We start from the raw sequence: 19,096 nt of genomic DNA on the forward strand, positions 1-19,096 counted from the left end.
TCTCTCTCTCTCTCTCTCTCTCTCTCTCTCTCTCTCTCTCTCTCTCACACACACACACACACACACACACACCTCACAAAAATTTGTTTATGTCACCATCTAGTGGCTACAGGAAATAGCACACTGATACACAAAAGTGCTCACCTAGGGAAGTAACTGCAGAATACATTTGCCCAGAGGTATAGATCCAGAAGACAAGCATCTAACATCTAACTGTCCTCCTACCCAGCTAAGGTAGCATCAGATCAACCTCACACTGCTTCCATCTGCACGATTTCATGAGTTTGACAAAATCAAGCAAGAATAACATTAAATTGATTTTTAGCTTGTCTCAATCTCTAACACCCTGTAACTGGTGCCTATTTGTTATATGAAGTATTTACATCAGACCACAAAAAAAAAAGTAAGAAAACCCCTCATATGCTACTATGAAGAGTATAAATTTATAAAGGATTTTTGTACAATTTAGTAAAGATGAATATGCATATGACTTACAAACCCACAATTCCACTCCTGGGTAAGAACTCTTGAGCAGTGGTTTCCCCCCAGGACACAGCCCAAAGGAGTATTTATGGTAATCAAAGGGCCAGTAAGATGGACGGGTAAAACATTTGTCTTATTGTAACCAGTTACTAACTAAAATTAAGCATTTCCTTTTGTCATAATGGGAGGCATAAGGACTTATGGCATTCTAGATAATAAATTCATAAATACTATGTCATAATTACATTTGTTACAGACATGGTAAAAGTCTTCATATCTTCATCACTACTCAAAATGCTCTTAGATTCACCATTAAATTTTGTTATTCTGTGCCTGATGAATATGTCTACTTTTTTTTTGAAGCATTGCTTTTTTATATCCATCACTTAAGTTCAATGCTTTCCTTGCATTCAATTCTTTATTGTTTGTTTTCTTTGCAGCTCTGTGCGTGCCACACATTTAGAAACAAGGATTCTTATCATACTAAAAACAATGAGAAATGTCTTAGAGAAAGGTCCTGGTGGAGCTCTAACCAATCAGCTGGCAGGGATCATCTCAGCTCTGCTCAGACAGAATCAAGGAAAAGGAGTTGGTCTATGACCACTTTCATTTCTCCCTCTGGCAGTAGTCAATGGCAGCAGCTGGCAGGAACAAGGGCAAATGGTAACCTCCAGGCATCAGTCCTCATAGAAGCTTCCAGAATCAGGACCCTGAGCCCTGCAAGTGCTACAGCCTGAGTAGGCCTAGCAAATGCAATTCCTGCCCACTTGGGTGTGGCAGCTTCTAGTTAGACCCAGTGTCCTAATTCATCAGCTCTTAATGGCACCCTGTGTTACAGTTTTTATGCAGGCCTAAGTGCCGGGGACCTTCCTGGCATCACAAGTACTGAGGTGGGACACAGAGTTGGATGAAGGCAAAAGACTGATGATCTATATGGCCTTGTAACTTTCTCTTACTGTTTCGGAGGCCAGAAGCTGATGGTCTCTAGAAACGTAACTCTTTCTTACTATCCTGTGCTAATAAACACTAGTTTCTTTTCTCTGCAACTCTCTTACTATTTTGTGCTAATTAAGCTGGTTTCTTTTATCTGCTGCTTAAGGACCTCTCCTTGGCCAGATCAGAGGCTTGGACTCATTAACTCTTTGTGAACCAGGAAGAAAAGAGAAGAAAATCTTTTATATAGGCAATATGCACAGACACATATACATACATTCATACACACACATACACACACACACATTCTGTTCGGATCCAACCACCTGTCTCATCAGTTCCACAAGTGTTCATGTATACGTACATACATATACATATACCTACACATATATGTATATGCATGCATATAGACAGACATATATACATTTGGATGAATGGGGCAGAGGCCCCCCTGCAAGCCACCACCTTATTTCTTCTCTCTGGCCTTTTTATACCTTTTCAGACAAAAGTTCTTCAGAAAAATTACCTCATAAATAAAATATTACATAAAAGGAGAGTTACAGAAGGATGTTGATATTAAGTTCAAAGCAGTATTTCATTACAAGTTCAAAGAAACAATTTCACATGGCCTTGCTTTATCACAGTGCACACCTGTGGCCTCATCCTTGGATCTGACCTAGAATAAATGTTTTTCCCTGATTACAAATTTGTCTCAAGCCCATTTCTCTTCTTAGTGTAATTTACGATAGCTCATTGTATTCCTTATTATGCAACCTTTATTTACTATTCTATTAGGAGTTAATGGGCACATTCTTGACTCTGACTTTATTATATCTGTCTGGCAAAACAACCAAAACCGTCGCTTAAAACTTTCTTCCTAAAGTGATCTGAATCAAATCAAGAATTCTATAAAATCATTAATTCATCTAAACCAAATTAATTCATGAAAGCTCATGTTATGTTGATCTACAGGAAATATGCCCAAAAGGGTGGCTAATGCCCAAGAATCACTAGACTATGCAATAGTGAGCAAAGCTCTATCAGTACTAAGCAATCATGGAATGAAATCTCTGAAGGCTCTGCAATTTAGAGCTTACCCATTGCAGCCATGTAAAGCAGTGGACCATCTCCAGGAAACTTTATTTGCCTTTATCCTTTCCTAGATGGCTCCTTAGGTATTGAGGCTCCTTAATTCCTGATCACCTGCCAGTGACACAGCTCTCAGTCTGAGATCTAAGACCCTCACCCCTAAAACCTCCATGGCTCCCTGGAATTCTCTGGTGACCAGGGCTGTGGTTTCCATTCTCTGGCTCCTTTCGTTCTTCATCATCTGTCGCTGTCTTGACATCCCTCTACTTGGTGCTCTTAATCCTCCCCAGCCACATCTCAAGACACTCAGTTGCTTCTTTGGTCATCGATTACCTGGCTATGACACATCCCTTGCCTGCTAGCCTCTTAGCTTTTGCTGCCTTTTGCCATCACTGCCACTCTGATGGCTCCTCTGCAGCTTTCTTAGTGTTGACCAGTGCAACCCACAATACTGAAAGAAAAGATCTCCTGAGAGAAGTCTCTGTTGGGTCTGATTGTGCAACACCAAGGAAGACAGCATGTAAGACTGGCTCTGAACTGATTCGCTAAACCTAAACAGCCTGCTTATACAGCCAGAGATGGGTTGTCTATACCTTGTAGCCATAGGTTTGGAGACAATCATAACCTTACCTCCTTAGCACAGGGACAGCAGTGCTACTGCTGGGCTACCTTGGGAAGGTGCTTCCCCTCTGACCCAAATAGAAATGGGAACAAGGCCATGTAGAGTTCATCTACACTTGTGAGAGTAAAAACCCTGGCTAAAAACTGTTGTAAAAAGTCCAGATTGAAGCTATACTTTCAGAAGCCAGAGCAACCAACTGTGTGTGGTTATTCTCAAGGTGAAGGAAAAGTGATAGAGATGGCTAGTGCTAGTGTTAGACTAGTCTTGTTGGCTATTGACCGTCTTTTTGTCCAAGGCAGCTAGACTGCTTTAAGGGAGAGCCCAATTTGCTAACAGTAATAGTTACAAATTTAACAGATGTGAAGAAGTGAGTTCCCCTTATCTGTGCCAGAACAAAGAGACATTTACAAAGATATTCAAGTAGCTTTGTTTTTTATCATTGAACTGACAAAAAATAATGTATAGCCATACATTTCTGCACATGTAATAGGATAGTATACAACAGAGATATGAAGAGATTCTGCCACCTGTAAGTTTTGAAAGACCAAATAAAGTCTAAGTAAGAGTCACATGACAACAATAAAAAGTCCTACTTAGCTTAAAGAGCAATGTAGATTACAAAAAATGAAAGCAGTATGATGTTGAGAGTTCCATACAACATTAGATTTTAAAGAAAGTTAAAGTAATGATGAAATAAAAATTTGGAGCGTGTGAGGTCAGAAGCATGAAATAGGAAGGAACAGGTGTTGAGCACACAGGTGATATCGGTGTCCTGGTTCTCACCTCTGGTGACAAGAGCGCAGCTACTCAGAACGAATGACTCAGAGAGGAAAAGATGCTGAACCCATAGCCCAAAAATAGGATAAAAATTCAAAAATCTGGTTAGGAAAAATGGAAAAGACACATTCCAGGAAAGGGAGATAAAAGGGAATTTTTGAAACAAATACTGTACTATTCGAAATTGAAAATGTTCATGAGAGAGCTAAAAGATAAAAGAAGGACACTACCCCAGCCCGGCTATAAACAATAAAGACTTTAATTGTTTTGAGAATGCCATAAATGAATACAGTATTGATATCATTTCCACCTCTGTCTCTCAGTCCTCTAACTCCTCCCCTGTCCCTGTCTACTCCCTCTCAAATACCTTCTGTGATTACTGTTCCGTGCATACATGGACACGGACACACAAAACCTACTTAGTTCATTTACTAGTTGCTAGACTGTGCATGAGTTTAGGGCTGATCAGTAATGAGAAGTGATTGATGAAAACTGATTCTCTAGCAGCCACTGATTGCCAGTAGCTCTTCGTACACTGTGGGACATTATGAGATTTCCCCATCCACGCTGACATGCCAACTGGTGTTATTATGTAGGTCGGGTCTTATTGTTGCTATTTCATGGGTACAGCAAGAAGAGGAAAAAGAAAGACAGAGGATCTAGAGAGTCCCGGTGCTGAGCAACAGAAGTTTTGGAGACAGGAAAGAAAAGAAAACAGTCTAAGACACAAAATGAATGCTTTGGAAGTTAGGGTTTCCAAGAGCCAGGGATGAAACCCAGCAATTAGAGCATTCGCCTACCATGTTTAACCTCCAAGATGAAAATTTGATTAACGAATACTATATTAAGAGACCTATGGAGTGAGAAAGAGTAGATGAGAGCCTATCCACAAGAAATATCAATTGTGTGATTTCATATAACAGAGAAGAGAAAAACATAAAAGGTTCTAGAAAAAAACAAACAAAAAACCAAGCTCCACACAACACATGGGTTTGTCTTTCTGTGCTTTTCAATACAATAGTTTGTCTAGAAACAAATTAGTCCTTAATACATAATTTTTGGTCTACACAAACTAAATTAAGGGAGATGATGGAAGATATTTTTGAAAGATATATTTATCAAAAGTTTAAATTCCATATTCCCTTTCCTTAAAGTAGAAGTTTCACAAAAGCAGAAAAACTAGACCTTGGAAAGTGTGTTCAGTGCAGAGTGAGTGAGGTTTCCCTGGATGATGGTGAAGGAAGATTTCATCTGCCATCTTAGACAGCACTTAGTCCACACTAGAGGAAAAGAAATAGGGAATAGGTCTAATGTAGGGTTGTTGATCCACCCCAGGGCATGGCTGCTTGGAGAGGCAGAACTCAGGGAGTTTGACTGAGCTTATCTGCCACCACTGCCAGGGCGAATGCTAGGCTATAGGGAAGCATGAGACATGGCTCCAGGGGTGGGAAAGTGCAGTCTGAGCTATAGGAAAGCCTGAGCTGGTTTGGGGATCCCCCCCGGCCTGCAAGGAGGGCAGGGGGTTCTGCAAGGAGGAGGGATTCTCAGACTCTTGGACATCCAGGAACAGTTGGGAGTCCAGGAAGAGCCTAGAACTGAGTTGGGGGCCTGAGGGCTGAAGACAGCATCTAACCCAGGGTTGTGTGGGGTGGTGGCTGGGGGAGAGGGTTGGTAGGGGGCTGGATGAGAGGGTGGGGGGCTGGTGGGGGATGGATGAGGGGGATGAGGAGGCTGGTGGGGAGGGCTAGTGGAGAGGGGCAGGTGGGTGTGGGATGGGAAACAGGGGGTGGGTAGGTGAGGAGGGCAGAGGGCGAGGGGGTGGGCGGGCAGGCAGGGCAAGGTAGGGGGAGAGAAACTCCAGCTTGTCCCATGGGTCATAGTCCTTAGCTTGGTGGAGGCAGGCTTAATGACAGTCGTGGCTGGGAGTGTAGACCTTCTATGAGAGATTAGGCTGTGGCTCTGCAGACGAAGGCCTTCTTCTTGGCTCCCCATGATGGATCTTGATGAAAAGAGACAGTCTATGGTTCTAAACTGTTTATTGTCATGGCAGAAAATGGACACATAAAACCATACCCCATTTCTCAGGGTGGGTCTGAGATTAAATACCTTTTGCAGAGAGGAATGTCTGGAAAGGGAAGCTTATTGGCTAAGCCCTCCAGGCCTCTAGGTACCTCATTAGCATGGAGAACTCTGGGGCCTATGTGACCATAGGACATGTTTCTTTTAAGTGAGAAGCATGGCACGGGTTTCAAGCCAGGAGTCTGACAGGGAGCTGGGAACCACCTAAGTCTCAGGTGTGTGCCCACCAAGTCTCCGGGTCTCAACCTCCTCTACCTTACCAAACTTCCTGGCATGGTTTTAAGGCCCAGAGTCTAGAGAACATACCTCTTAGGAATGAAACTGACAGAAGGACTAATCTTGCTGGTTTTATACCTCTGGAATCTGGTGACTCAAGTCAGGAATAATGTAAACAGTATAAATTAATGCAAGAAGAAAAAGGTTGTCACTCTTCTAAGATGAAGTCAAGTGGTGGCTGAAACTAGTAGATGATTTCTCACAAAAAAGAAATCCCTGTGAAACCGCAGAGCAGGGCTAGTGTGGTGTGCCACAGTCCCAGAAACCTGGGCCACTTCTCCTTCATCTCACCACGTTCAGTCTCTGCCTTCTAACCCAACTAGGTGCTTAAGCCCCGGCACCCACGGCTGTCAATCAGACACGGGACAATAAAAGAAACAAGCTCATTTCTCTCCCTCTTCAGATCACTTACATCACTCTGCTGACATTTCCCAGAGGTGAAGACCACCCATGGCCATAGCAAGCTAAGTTTTCTAGTACTGATGTTTTTTAAGGCCAATGGAATGAATGGATACACACACACACACACACACACACACACACCTTTTTAAACTTCCTTTGGCACTTTTAATTCTTTGTATTCTACCATATTGCTCTCATTCATATTGCTGACTAATTTCCTCAGAAACAGAACATACTAGATCCAGGGCCCAGTGAAAAAGATACCAACATTCACATATGCTCAAGTCCCTTCTACAGTGTTTATATAGAGCATACACTTGACTTCCTGTATCTTTAAATCATCTCTATATAGCTCGTGTCGTGTAAACACTTGTGATACTCCATTATCTGTCTCGGTAATGCAAAAGAAAATGTTTGCATGTAGCCAGAACAGATTCTTCCCCCCACTATTTTGTTTTCTCTGGTTAAATCCACAGAGGCTGGTCTCAGCTACATGAAATTGATTGTATTTTTCTCTTTGGTCATTTTTTTTTCTGCAAACTGTAAGCTTCAATAGGAAAAGAACTTTTTCCTACTTCTATAGTTTCTGGGAAAGTACCCACAGCATAAAAGAAATGCAATAAGCATTAATTGAATAAGCAAATGAACTGTTAACTCGAGGCTGAAAAAAAAAAACAGTCTAAGTGACAGATTTTAATCAAGTAGATTACATAAATGATGCTTCATTTACATTTGCTGGTTTAAGAAATAGCATCTTCAGAAAAAAAGGCGAAATTCTTACAGAATGACTAATTAAAAAAAAAACACCTCCCTCACCTAATTTAAATTCCTTCCACAAGGAATCCCAATGAAACCATATCTGATAACCCTATAATCCTTCCGTCTCCAATGATATAAGGAATGTTACTTCAGTGGATGCAGTATTAGCAAGAAGTTATAAATTATACTATAGTTTAATGCAGGAATTATTTTAAACACTAAAGATAGATGCCTCTAGGCAAGTGCTATGAAGTGAGTTAAAGTCTCATCTTTCTAGTACATGGACATTATTTGTAAATAGAAAACTACAAAAACGTCAGAGTATACCCTAACAGGGACATAACCATAGAGGGGAAAAACAGCTTTAACATGTTAGATGAAGTTCTTCTGAGCACCACCAATCCAACAAGGAGGACCTCAGAGGTCACCCATTTAGGAAGCATAGAGGAATTTACTTTTGCTCCTTCTGTGTATGATTGATTGTAAAGGTCTCATTTTAGGCCTGTGATCCCACTGTTCTCGGCACCAGGAAAATTAACGTATCTTTATTCTGAGCCTCCCAAGCTATGCTGGGGTTCAACAGGGATACAGAATACCGGTGATAAAGGTGAAGGCTTCTGGGCAGTATGACTAGATCACCCCCACCTCAAGATTTTAAAGCACCCGCATACATCCAAGCCTCGCCCAGCGTTTTGTAGTGTTAGTGTCCTGAGTGTGTGGGGGAAGGGGAAGCGTAAAGTGGTGGCTCAGAATGTGGAACTGCCCCAAACTCAGAGTTCTGCTCATTGCAACATCACCTCTGATGTCAGGACCAGAACCTTATAGAACAAAAGGCAAGCAAAGGATCAGAGCTGACACCACAGACCTTACAGTGGGTCCTCTGCTACCCGGAGAAGGGCGGAGCCGCTCCACGGAGCCCCGCCCAGTCCTTCGTGGACCAAACCGAGCAGGAGCAGGCACCAGATAGCAGGGACAGCGCGTGTCCCAGCACGTGTCCCAGCACCAGACGTCTGTCTTCCTGCGCTCCAGGCCGCGCCATGCTTGCGCTCCGAAGCAGCCTGATGAGGATGCTGGCCCCGTGGGCTCTGGCGCGTCAGGTAGGGGCCACTGAGTCGCAAGCAGGAAAGTGGGCGGAGCTGTGAGGGGTGCTAGAGTACTGCGCAGGCTGTTAGAGCTTGTTGTGGCTGGCGCAAGTAGGATGTCTCATTTCCCAGGTACCAGCATGTTGTGGCATGGGAGGACCTTGTCAGTCAGGGCGGGACTGGAGCTTCTGGAAACTGGACTAAGCTGTGATGAGACCTTCACCAAAGGGAGCCTACCATTCAGCCCTAGCTGTTGAGCACTGGCTTATCCAGGGAATAAACTCAGTATTTTGGTCCAGACTTTTACTTACCCTAGTGGAGGAAGAAGAATCAGGTTCCTAGTCTAGTGCCAAGTAAACCCTGAAGAAGAGACTAAAGGCTACTACTCATCCAGTGCTGTCCATGTAACGTCACCAATCGTTTCCTTACGCTATTTCGCTGGCTTTGTTTGGTTTTTGAATTTAAATCAACATTTTCTTTAATGAGTCAGTGCTGGCAAGATAAGTCTTAAATTGGGCATAATGAAGTATATGACTTTTCTCCAGTGTAATTCTGACTCTGCAACAGAAATCTAGAAAACGTTTTTTTATCTAGTCACTCACACACTTCCTCCTCTCTGTAGGTTTCCTCCAGTGTATCATGTCCAGGAAACTATAAAAGTTTGTGGCCTTGACAATTATTGCATTCTTCAAATGCACACTCACTCTTTGAATCAACCTATAAAGTATTGTTGTGAATGCCACTGGCTCACTTCCTGATGTTTTATTCATTTTTAAACTATAGATACTAAGCACTTGCTCTGACTGTCCCATTAGTAGATTTTGGTTTAAAGCACAAAAAGAAATGTCCATCAAATGCAAAAATGGCTGCAGATTTTTATAGGAATTTTACTGTTTTGAGCAATTGTGGTTTGGATAAGTATGGCCCCAGTAGACTCATGTGTTTGAATACCTTATTGGAGTAGGTGTGGCCTTGTTGAAAGAAATGTGTCACTGTGGAGATGGGCTTTGAAGTCTTATATACACTCAAGCTACACCCAGTGTGGCACAGAGTTTCCCTCTGCTGCCTGTGGATCAAGATGTAAAACTCGAAGCTCCTTCTTTAGCATCATGTCTGCCATGCTTCCTGCCATAATAACAGGGACTAAACCTCTGAAACTGTAAGCCAGCCCCAATTAAATTTTTTCTGTATAAAGTTTCCATGGTCATAGTGTCTCTTCACAATAAAACTCTGTCAGTTGGTACCAGGAGTGGGGTACTGCTATATTCTTTGGATATTTTGGCAAAGAATTTGGTTGCATTTTGCCCTTGTCCAAAAAAGAATACCTGAGGCTAAAGTGAAGAGTTTTGGATTAATTGGTTTGGTAAAGGAAGCCTTAAAATAGCCTAGAATAGACTCTATCATATGGTTACTAATGTTCACTCTTACAAAGAGCATTTTGATAAAGAAGAGCAAGCTAACCAAGGAAAAATACAAAATATATGATTCTAGGAGAAAGAGGGCACCAGGAAATGAAATAGAGCTAAATCCTGTCTTCAAGATATTAAATGAATAAAAAGAGTGGAGACCTCGTTGCAAGATCCCACACAGCTAAATTTCCATCTTGTGAGAAGAAATTAAAGAACAGTTTAAGTCCAGGCATCTTGGTACATAATTTTAATCCCAGCACTCAGGAGACAAAGATATGCAGATCTCTGAGTTCAAAGTCTGTCTACTGGGCATTTTCCAGGACATCTAAGCTTAGGCAGTGAAGGAAACCACATGATCCAGAAAATCAATAAAGATGTAATTGAATGAGAGGGCCATGTCCCAGCCCTAGCAAGCTGTAGAATTTGGCAACTTTGGCCATGTAGTTCTGGCTTCTGAGCCAAGAATAAGAGAAAGAGGTTATGGAATTTCCCACTGTAACTGAGGAAAGTTGCTGAGGCAAGGTGTATGACTGGGGTTTCTCTGCATGGAGGCCTAAAAAGGCCATTGTTTGAAGCTGTAAAGATGGATCCCCCAAAATATCATAGAAGCATGAGCCATAGGATAATCAGTGAGGAAAACAACTGACAGGAGTGGAATCAACTCAAAAGAAAGAAGTGTGTTGCAGTCAACAAATCTGGAAGGTGTTGGAGATCTGAAGAGTGCTTTGACATCAGACATGGAGATGCTTGAGTTTGGAGTTCGCCCAGCTGGTTTTTGGTCTTGCTTTGGTTCAGTATTTCCTCACTATGCTCCCTTTCCTATGTTTTAGAACAGTAGTACATATATTGTGACATTATATGTTGGAAATATGTGATCTGGTATTTTTATTTATTTTTATTTTATAGGAAATTACAGTTAAGAGATTATGTGAATCCTAGAAGAGACTTTGAACTTTGGACTTTTAAACATTGTTGAGACTGTGATAGACTATGAAGAAATGCATTTTACATTATATTATGGCTACAAGCCTATGGGAGTCAGGGAGTGGGATGTGGTGGTTTGAATAGGTATGGCCCTCATAGACTCATGCGCTTGAATGATTGGCTCATAGAGTGGCCTTTTTGAAGTAGGTGTGGGCTTCTGAAGTAGGTGTGACCTTGATGGAAGAAGTGTGTCACTGTGGAGGCAGGCTTTGAGATAGATCTTTTATATGCTCAAGCTACCCTCATTGTGGCTCACAGTTTCCTTCTGTTACCTGTGGATCAAGACGTAGAACTCTCTGCTCCTTCACCAGCACCATGTCTGCTTGGATGCTTCCTACCATGATGACAGTAGACTAAACCTCTGAAACTGTAAGCCAGCCCCAGTTAAATGTTTTCTTTATAAGAGTTTCCATAATCACAGTGTCTCTTCACAGAAATAAAACTCTAACTAACACAAGCAGTAAGAATATAGTTTAAAGTACAAATCAATGGAGTGAACTAAAGGGAGAAAATTATATTAAGTTTTAAATAAAGTAGTGTTTTATAAGTAAAAACTTAGCAAGAGGAAAAAGACTTCTGCTCAGACCAAGTTGTCAATATATACAGTGATTTTTCCGTACTTTGATATTCATTTGATCTGCTTTAGCAGATTTTTCTGGTATTACTAACTCCATGAAATGGATGCATGATAACCCAACTTGAAAATAAGAAGGGTTTTTGTTATATGTATACATATGTGTGTGCATATGTACAGACACATCCTCAAGGTAATTTCCAACAAAGTATTTCCTAGGGAAAAATGCTCTCAGAACAAAAAGCAGACACTTACATAGTAATTTAAAAAAAAAAAAAAGATTCTTGAGAAGCGTTTCTACCATGTTGGTATAACTGAATGCATTAAAGCCCATCTTCACTCTACGTTTCTCATAAGAAACTGAGAGTGATCCAGGCAGCTCTGGCAATGATCTTTTAGTGTCCATGTTCTGTTTCAGTACTCCTCAACCTGTGGGTCATGAACCCTTTAAGGTCACATTTCAAATATCCTCCATATTAGATATTTACATTACTGTTCATAAGAGTAGCAAAGTTGTAGTTAAGAAGTAGCAACAAAATAATTTTATGGCTGGGATCACCACAACATGAGGAACTGTATTATAGGGTCCACAGCATTAGGAAGGTTGAGAACCCCTGGTCTATTACCAAATGTGTGATGCAGTTGGAGGGATAGCATCCTAGTGCATTGCCTACATTCCAGTTCTATTTTTGCTGAATGTAGGAACAATTATTTGACCTGAACAGCAATTTCTCTTTTTAAGAAAAGTTTTCTTTAAGCCAGGCATGGTAACATATGCCTTTAATGCCAGCAGTCGGGAAGCAGAGACTAGCAGATCTCTGTAAGTTTGAGGCGAGCTTATTCTACAGAGTTCCAGGACAGACAGGACTGTTACATAGAGAAATCTTGTCTCAAAAAAAAAAACAATTTTTCTTTTAGTAAACATGTTTATTGTATATGCCCAAAGATATACAGTCTACAAAGTTCTTTCAGATATGAAGCTCTACTCCCATACACGATGGATTAAAAGAATATAAGGGGAAACAATTTATGTGATTCTCTCCAGGCAGTGGTGACACAGGCCTTTAATCCCTGCACTTGGGAGGCAGAGGCAAGTGGATATCTATGAGTTCTAAGCCAGCCTAGACTACAGAGTGAGTTCCAGGACAACCAGGGCTACACAGAGAGACTTGTCTTGAAAAAACAACAACAACAACAACAAATCCTAATTGATTCTCTATCACAGGAAAATTTCTAAGGTAGCATTGCCTTACTTTGGGGCAACTTTCCATGACAAGGTGGCTTAAGGAGAACTCACATGTTTAACAGTAGATGTCTTTGAATCTACTAAAACACATCTATGGAGAGTTGAAGAGAGAAATGGAAACAGGGATTCTGAGTCAGCCCCAGGTTTGGCTGGAAAGATGTCCAAATTCTACCATCCCTCAAATACTGAGATTTGGTTTCTCTTTCTTCAGGTGTGCTCATCTTTTACTGTTGACCACAAACAACGAGAAGGAACATTCTATGAGTTTTGTACTTATTATCTTAAACCCTCAAATGTGGAAGAGTTCCTGCACAATTTTAAGAAAAATGTTCATCTTCGGACAGCACACTCTGAATTGGTTGGATATTGGAGTGTAGCATTTGGAGGCAGAATAAACACAGTATTCCATATTTGGAAGTATGGTATGAGTCACCCAGTTCAAGTGTTCAATATAGATTTTTATTCTCATAGACGCTACATGAGTCTTAGATGGATATACATTAGCATAGATACAGATTAAGGAGAATATTTTTTTTTAAGTGTACAGAGTCAAAAAGTAAATTCACAACCATTCTTCTTGGTCCATCTTTTATAACACTTTTACAAAATCTAACATTATAAGCTGGGAAATTACGAGTTAAATTTTAGACTACTATTCTCAAAAACATAGTGACTTATTGGAGCACTGATTTAATGCAAGACTTAAAACTGTCCACAAAAGCCCATTTAGGTTAATATCACAGAATGAAAGATGTATCTGATGCTAGACCTGATTATTGATCGACGTCTTAGTGGATACAGGCCACACATTCAGGACTTCAAGTAAATGGAGGCTGAGAGAGGATGACAGCCAACCTTAACCTTCCCTCAGCCCTCATTATTTTCAGTTCATTTCTTCATCCCAGAGTGTTACAGAATTCACTTCCATACTACCTTATGAATTTAAAGAATGTTACCTTAACATTACTAGGTGTTCTTCTCCTACTGAACCTACACTGCTTTGAAAAAGGAGAACAAATTAGAGAATTATTCAGAATGTTGGTTAACTTTAAAAATCTAATATTAACAGCCTACATTGGGATTTGGGCATGTTCAGCAAACTCTTAATGACTAATTGCATTTAGTGTTTGGTCATCTATGTTCAATTAATATTCATGCAATTCTTTAATGAAAAAGACTCATTCTATGGATGACATGGGTATACTTTGGGTTTGGTTGGATTTTGTTTTGTTTTGCTTTGCTTTGCTTTTTTCTGTTTTGAAAGACAGAAGACACCAGTAAAACAGCTTACACTTCAAATGTGGTTCCTGTTAAACCATGACCCACTGAGAAACATTAAGTCCTGTTTACCTCACTTTACAATGTAAAACAGGTGTTATCTCATATCCCTCGAGTAAGCTATATAAATACTTTGCTTTAGTCTCAGGAGGTCTTTACAATATAGTACTAGGCCCATATGTTATTAAACATGTCTGCCTGTTTTGGTGACTTAGAAAGCAGAGAAATGAATGCTGGGAGAAATGATGGGTGACCATAGTAAGGGAATCAGCACTAGTTCGTTGGAAGTTATTTATTCAAAAGAAAGGATACCAAGTACATTCAAGTTTCTCTTAGGTTAACATATATTCAAGATATATCTTGACCACTAACATCACTACCAAAGTAGAATTTTTCTTTCAGCTGACACAGTCCGTTGAATGCCTCAGTTAAATAATAAGATGAGTCCACATGGAAGTGTTAAACACTGTGGTAAGCCACAAACCTGAAAGCTGACATTATACCATTTACCATGTCACAGACTGAGAAACTTAGCTCCTGTCCACAGCTTCCTTCAAAGTCATTCAATGACTTTGAAGTGCAATAGTTGTTTCTCTTTCTTTCACCCTGAAGACCAGGAGCAACTTGATACTGATGTCACATCTCCTCACATGGCTGTCCCCAGATTCACAACATGGTGTGCTTGCATGCTCCGGGTTAATGATTTGGGAGTGAACCAAAGAAGCATAGATGATTTTTAAGTCAATTTAAAAAAAAAAAAACATTTTTTTCCATGTTTTTCTACTGAAGATAATTATGCTCACCGTGCTGCAGTGCACAATATCTTGGCCAAGGATAAGGAATGGCAAGAACGATTCCTCATTCCAAATTTGCCTTTCATTGATAAACAAGAGAGTGAAATTACATACTTGGTACCATGGTGCAAAATAGGAAAACCTCCGAAGGAAGGTGAGACTGTCTTAGGCACTGTGAATTGTCATGACTAAAATAGTACATATTTTAAGTTCTAATGTGCTTTGAGACTGAGGGAGACTCCCTTTTACCTGTGGACATAAAAGATTGTTGAGATAAAACAAAGTACACCTCTTTGTTTTATCCTTTATCTTTTTTTCCTGAAGTAGGGTTTCTGGCTGTCCTGGAAACTTGCTCTGAAAACCAGGTTGGCCTCGAACTAACAGAGATCCTCCTGCCTCCAAGTGTTGGGATTAAAGGTGTGGGCCATCACCCCCTGCTTCCTTTATCCTTAAAAAGTGAGGATTAATGAAGAATTCTTCCCACTTGAGGGTTTTGGGAGTTGTAAACCTTATCTATGTTATAGAAAATGTCACATGGTCAGTAAAGGTTGAAAACTACACAGTGAGAACCAGGGACTATGCATGAGACAGGGAGGGATCATACATGATATTCTGTCATCATTTTAAAACAATATTAGTATTTAAATATAAACTGTATTATATAGAGATATAATAAATACATTGAACATATATCTATAAATTATACTTCATTTTAAACTTTAAATCACTGTATGCATTTTCCTGCAAAACTGACTATTTAGAGGAACTGATTAAGTGGAATTGCCAAGCTTGTTGGCATGGGCGCTGGGAACTGAACTCTGATCCACCTCTAGAGCAGTACGTGCTCTTAACTGCAGAAGCATCTCTCCAGCTCCCACTGGATCCTCACTTTCTGTCATCTGTGTAGTTAATATTAATAGCATAGATAAGTTTAAACATGGACAAGGGATTTCTAAGCATAAAATCAATGGAAAATAACACAAATGTAATTACTGCATCTGTGTAAATGTGTATACATGTACAATCCTTCAAATATGAGCATGCAGAACAGGCTTTTACTGAAACCAAGTGAATATAAGTATAAATAGAAATTCCTTGGCTATCATCAACTTTAAAATTGTTTTTTTCCAAAATCCAGGAGTCTATGAACTGGCTACTTTTCTCATGAAACCTGGTGGCCCAACTCTATGGGGTGACGCATTTGAAAGAGCAGTAAATGCCCATGCTAATCAAGGCTACGTTAAACTAATTGGTGTGTTCCATGCAGAGTATGGATTGCTCAACAGAGGTACAGCTGTATATTTCTTTTTAAATTTCTGTGTATGTTGGTGCCTTATTCATTGACTAAGATGTGTTGGTTACAGTTTATATGTTATTGACAAGATCATGTACAACTTAATTTTAAAGAGTTGAGACATTGTCTCTCATTTATAATATAACACCCACTAAAACTATTTTGAAATACTAAACTTCTATTTTCTCTGACACAGAAAATGAAAAACATTTAACTACAAGAGCCTCAAGAAATACTTTATTCCTTTTACAATCTTTTTATTCCTCTAAATATATTATTTTCAGTACCAGGGATTGAACCTAGGACCTTCCACATGGTAGGCAAGTGCTCTACTACTGAGCTATATTCCCTGTCCTAAATAGGTTTCTATTGCTGTGATGAAACAGCAGGACCAAAAGCAACTTGAGGACATGAGGGTTCACTTCAGCTTATCCTTCCAGTTAGTAGTCCACCATGAAGGAAACTCAGGACAGGGACTCAAGGCAGGAACCTGAAGGCAGAACCTGAAGCAGAAGCCATGGGAAATGTTGGTTACTGGCTTGTTCCCCATGGCTTCCTGAAATCTGCTTTCTTACCCTTCCCAGGTTCACCTTTAAGCCAAGAGTGACACCATCCTCAATGGTGTGGTCTTTTCCACACCAGTCTTCAGTCAAGAAGAATGCTCCACAGGCTTGCTTGTGGGTCATTCTGATGGGGCACATTTCCTCAGCTGAGGTTCTCTCTTCTCAAATGTCTCAAGCTTTGTGTCAAGTTAACAAAACAAAACAGAATACTAACAAAATTGAATCATCTGTCAAGTTGCCATGTAAACACACCATGATAATCAACTTTCCTTTCTTGTTTGTCCCTGTCTTAGTCAGAGTTTCTATTCCTGCACAAAACATCATGACCAAGAAGCAAGTTGGGGAGGAAAGGGTTTATTCAGCTTACACTTCCATATTGCTATCCATCACCAAAGGAAATCAGGACAAGAACTCACACAGGGTAGGAACTTGGAGGCAGGAATGGATACAGAAGCCATGGAGGAATACTGTTTACTGGCTTGCTTCCCCTGACTTGCCCAGCTTGCTTTCTTATAGAACCCAAGACTATCAGCCCAGAGATGGCACCACCCACAATGGTCTAGGCCCTCCTTCCTTGATCACTGAGAAAATGCCTTACAGCTGGACCTCATGGAGGCATTTCCTCAAGGGAATTTCCTCCTTTCTCTGTGATAACTCCAGCCTGTGTCCAGTTGACACACAAAACCAGCCAGTACAGTCTCCAAGATATGTTGTTAATATTACCACAGTATAAAACAGTATAACTTTAAAACTCACAAAGTCTTTAAAAGCTCAATCTCTTTAAATATCCAAAGTCTCTTGTAAAATCAAAAAGAAGTTACTTTCTTATTCCAAGACGGATGAACCAGGCCACAGTATCAATTAAATTCAAAGCAAACTCAAAGTTCAACCGTATAAAAAATTCAGTGCCTGACATCTGGGACCTACTCCTGGATCTTCTGGGCTTCAAGGGGCCTTGGATGCTCTAGTTCTCTAGTTCTGTCAACCTCAGCCTGCACAGCTTACCTCTCGGCCCACTCTGAACCACTGTCCTCGGTAATCATCCCACTCTCCTGGCATCTCCAATATCTCTGCTACAACTGGAGCTGCAGTCTCACCAATAGCCTTTCCTGGATGTTCTTCAGGCACTTCAGACCAACTACACAGTGCCAAGTCTCAGCTGCTCTCCATAACTCCTGTATGCCCTCAAAACCAGTACCACTGGATGACCCTTATACGCTCACTACCAAGTTCAGCTGCCAGCACAAGATGGAAAAATAACATGAAACATAGTAGGAAGTCATACAGTTTAGATCTTGAATTCCTTTAGCTATCCTACTTTACTTTGCTTTTCAATTCTGTTTCATTTCTTCATCTATAAAACCGGTTTGACTAGTTAACCTACAACCTTCCCTGCCAAGTCTCTGATGTCTCTGAAATCTTACCATTGACCCATTTAGTATCACTCTTTTAACTTGAAATCATTGGACTTTTTAAAACTTAATTTCTCTGTATGTATGTGCAAATGAAAGAGTTTTTGATTTGCTTCTGCAGTTCATGTTCTGTGGTGGACTGAGAATGCAGACATTCGGGCAGCTGGGAGACAACGAGCACATGAAAATCCCAGACTCGTGTCTGCTGGTGAGCTGTTTCATGAGGCAAGAATTCTTTTCAGAACCAGTTCGATACATCTGATAACTTTATGTGTTTCATGAAATGTCTTTCCAGTTCGGGAAAGTGTCAACTACCTCAATACTCAGCAGAATATGTTCCTGATTCCTTGGTCGTTTTCACCACTGAAATAGTTTCCTACCGACTGTTTTAGTAGCTGATGTGAGATGTGTCAGCGGCCAGTGCTTCAACTCTCTCTAGAGAATTATTTCAACTTTTATTAGAAGAAAGTGGTAAGTTAATTTACTATGCATTTTTAAAGCCCATTGAGGGCCCTTTTATTAAACCCATCTCTACATGGGAAATAGAGTTTATTTCCCCATGTATTAAAAATAACTAATTTTAAAATAATGTTATTTTGTCCCAATGAAATTTTGAAGACCGTTTGGTTTATAAACTGGATTGCCTTATTGTTTTTACTAGTATTTACTTCATTCAGAGCCTTTGTAACAAAGATACTTAGTCATTAGATCAAGATCCTTGTTCTTCATTTGTTTCAGAATACCTCTTCTGTAAGACAACCCTTTGTTCAAAGAGATCACATTTCCAAGTTTGTGACCATATTTTTAAATTATTAATAAATGTATGAACCATTTTAATCTTATCTTTTTGCCTGAGATGTTTTTGGCTTCAGTGGTTTATTTCATAATACCAAATGGGATTCATGAAAATATTATTTAAATATATATATAACTGTATAATGATCTGTGTTGTCTGTATTAATCATCAGTCACTCACTTAGAAAACAATAGATCCCCCTGCCTGGTCCTCTGGGCTGGAGCAGACACAGAGTCGGTCTGCT

General features: G+C 40.3%; 1 protein-coding gene across 2 annotated transcripts; it reads left to right on the plus strand.

Moving 5' to 3' along the window:
- The first annotated feature begins 8,293 nt into the window (after positions 1-8,293).
- Positions 8,294-18,576, plus strand: LOC114631635 (protein NipSnap homolog 3A-like). 2 transcript variants are annotated; one of them, XM_028780023.1, is made up of 6 exons: positions 8,294-8,517; positions 12,927-13,137; positions 14,783-14,941; positions 15,926-16,075; positions 18,178-18,264; positions 18,352-18,576. In XM_028780023.1, exons 1-6 carry the CDS (start codon positions 8,458-8,460, stop codon positions 18,426-18,428), a joined length of 744 nt encoding a protein of 247 aa, XP_028635856.1. In that variant the 5' UTR covers positions 8,294-8,457; the 3' UTR covers positions 18,429-18,576. The 2 variants fall into 2 exon arrangements, with proteins under 2 accessions (XP_028635856.1, XP_028635857.1); XM_028780024.1 differs by lacking the exon at positions 15,926-16,075 and having other exon boundaries at positions 8,458-8,517; positions 18,352-18,428.
- Positions 18,577-19,096: the final 520 nt, after the last annotated feature.

Source organism: Grammomys surdaster, unplaced genomic scaffold, assembly GCF_004785775.1.
Source record: "Grammomys surdaster isolate TR1022 unplaced genomic scaffold, NIH_TR_1.0 363, whole genome shotgun sequence".
Classification (NCBI taxonomy): Eukaryota; Metazoa; Chordata; class Mammalia; order Rodentia; family Muridae; genus Grammomys; species Grammomys surdaster.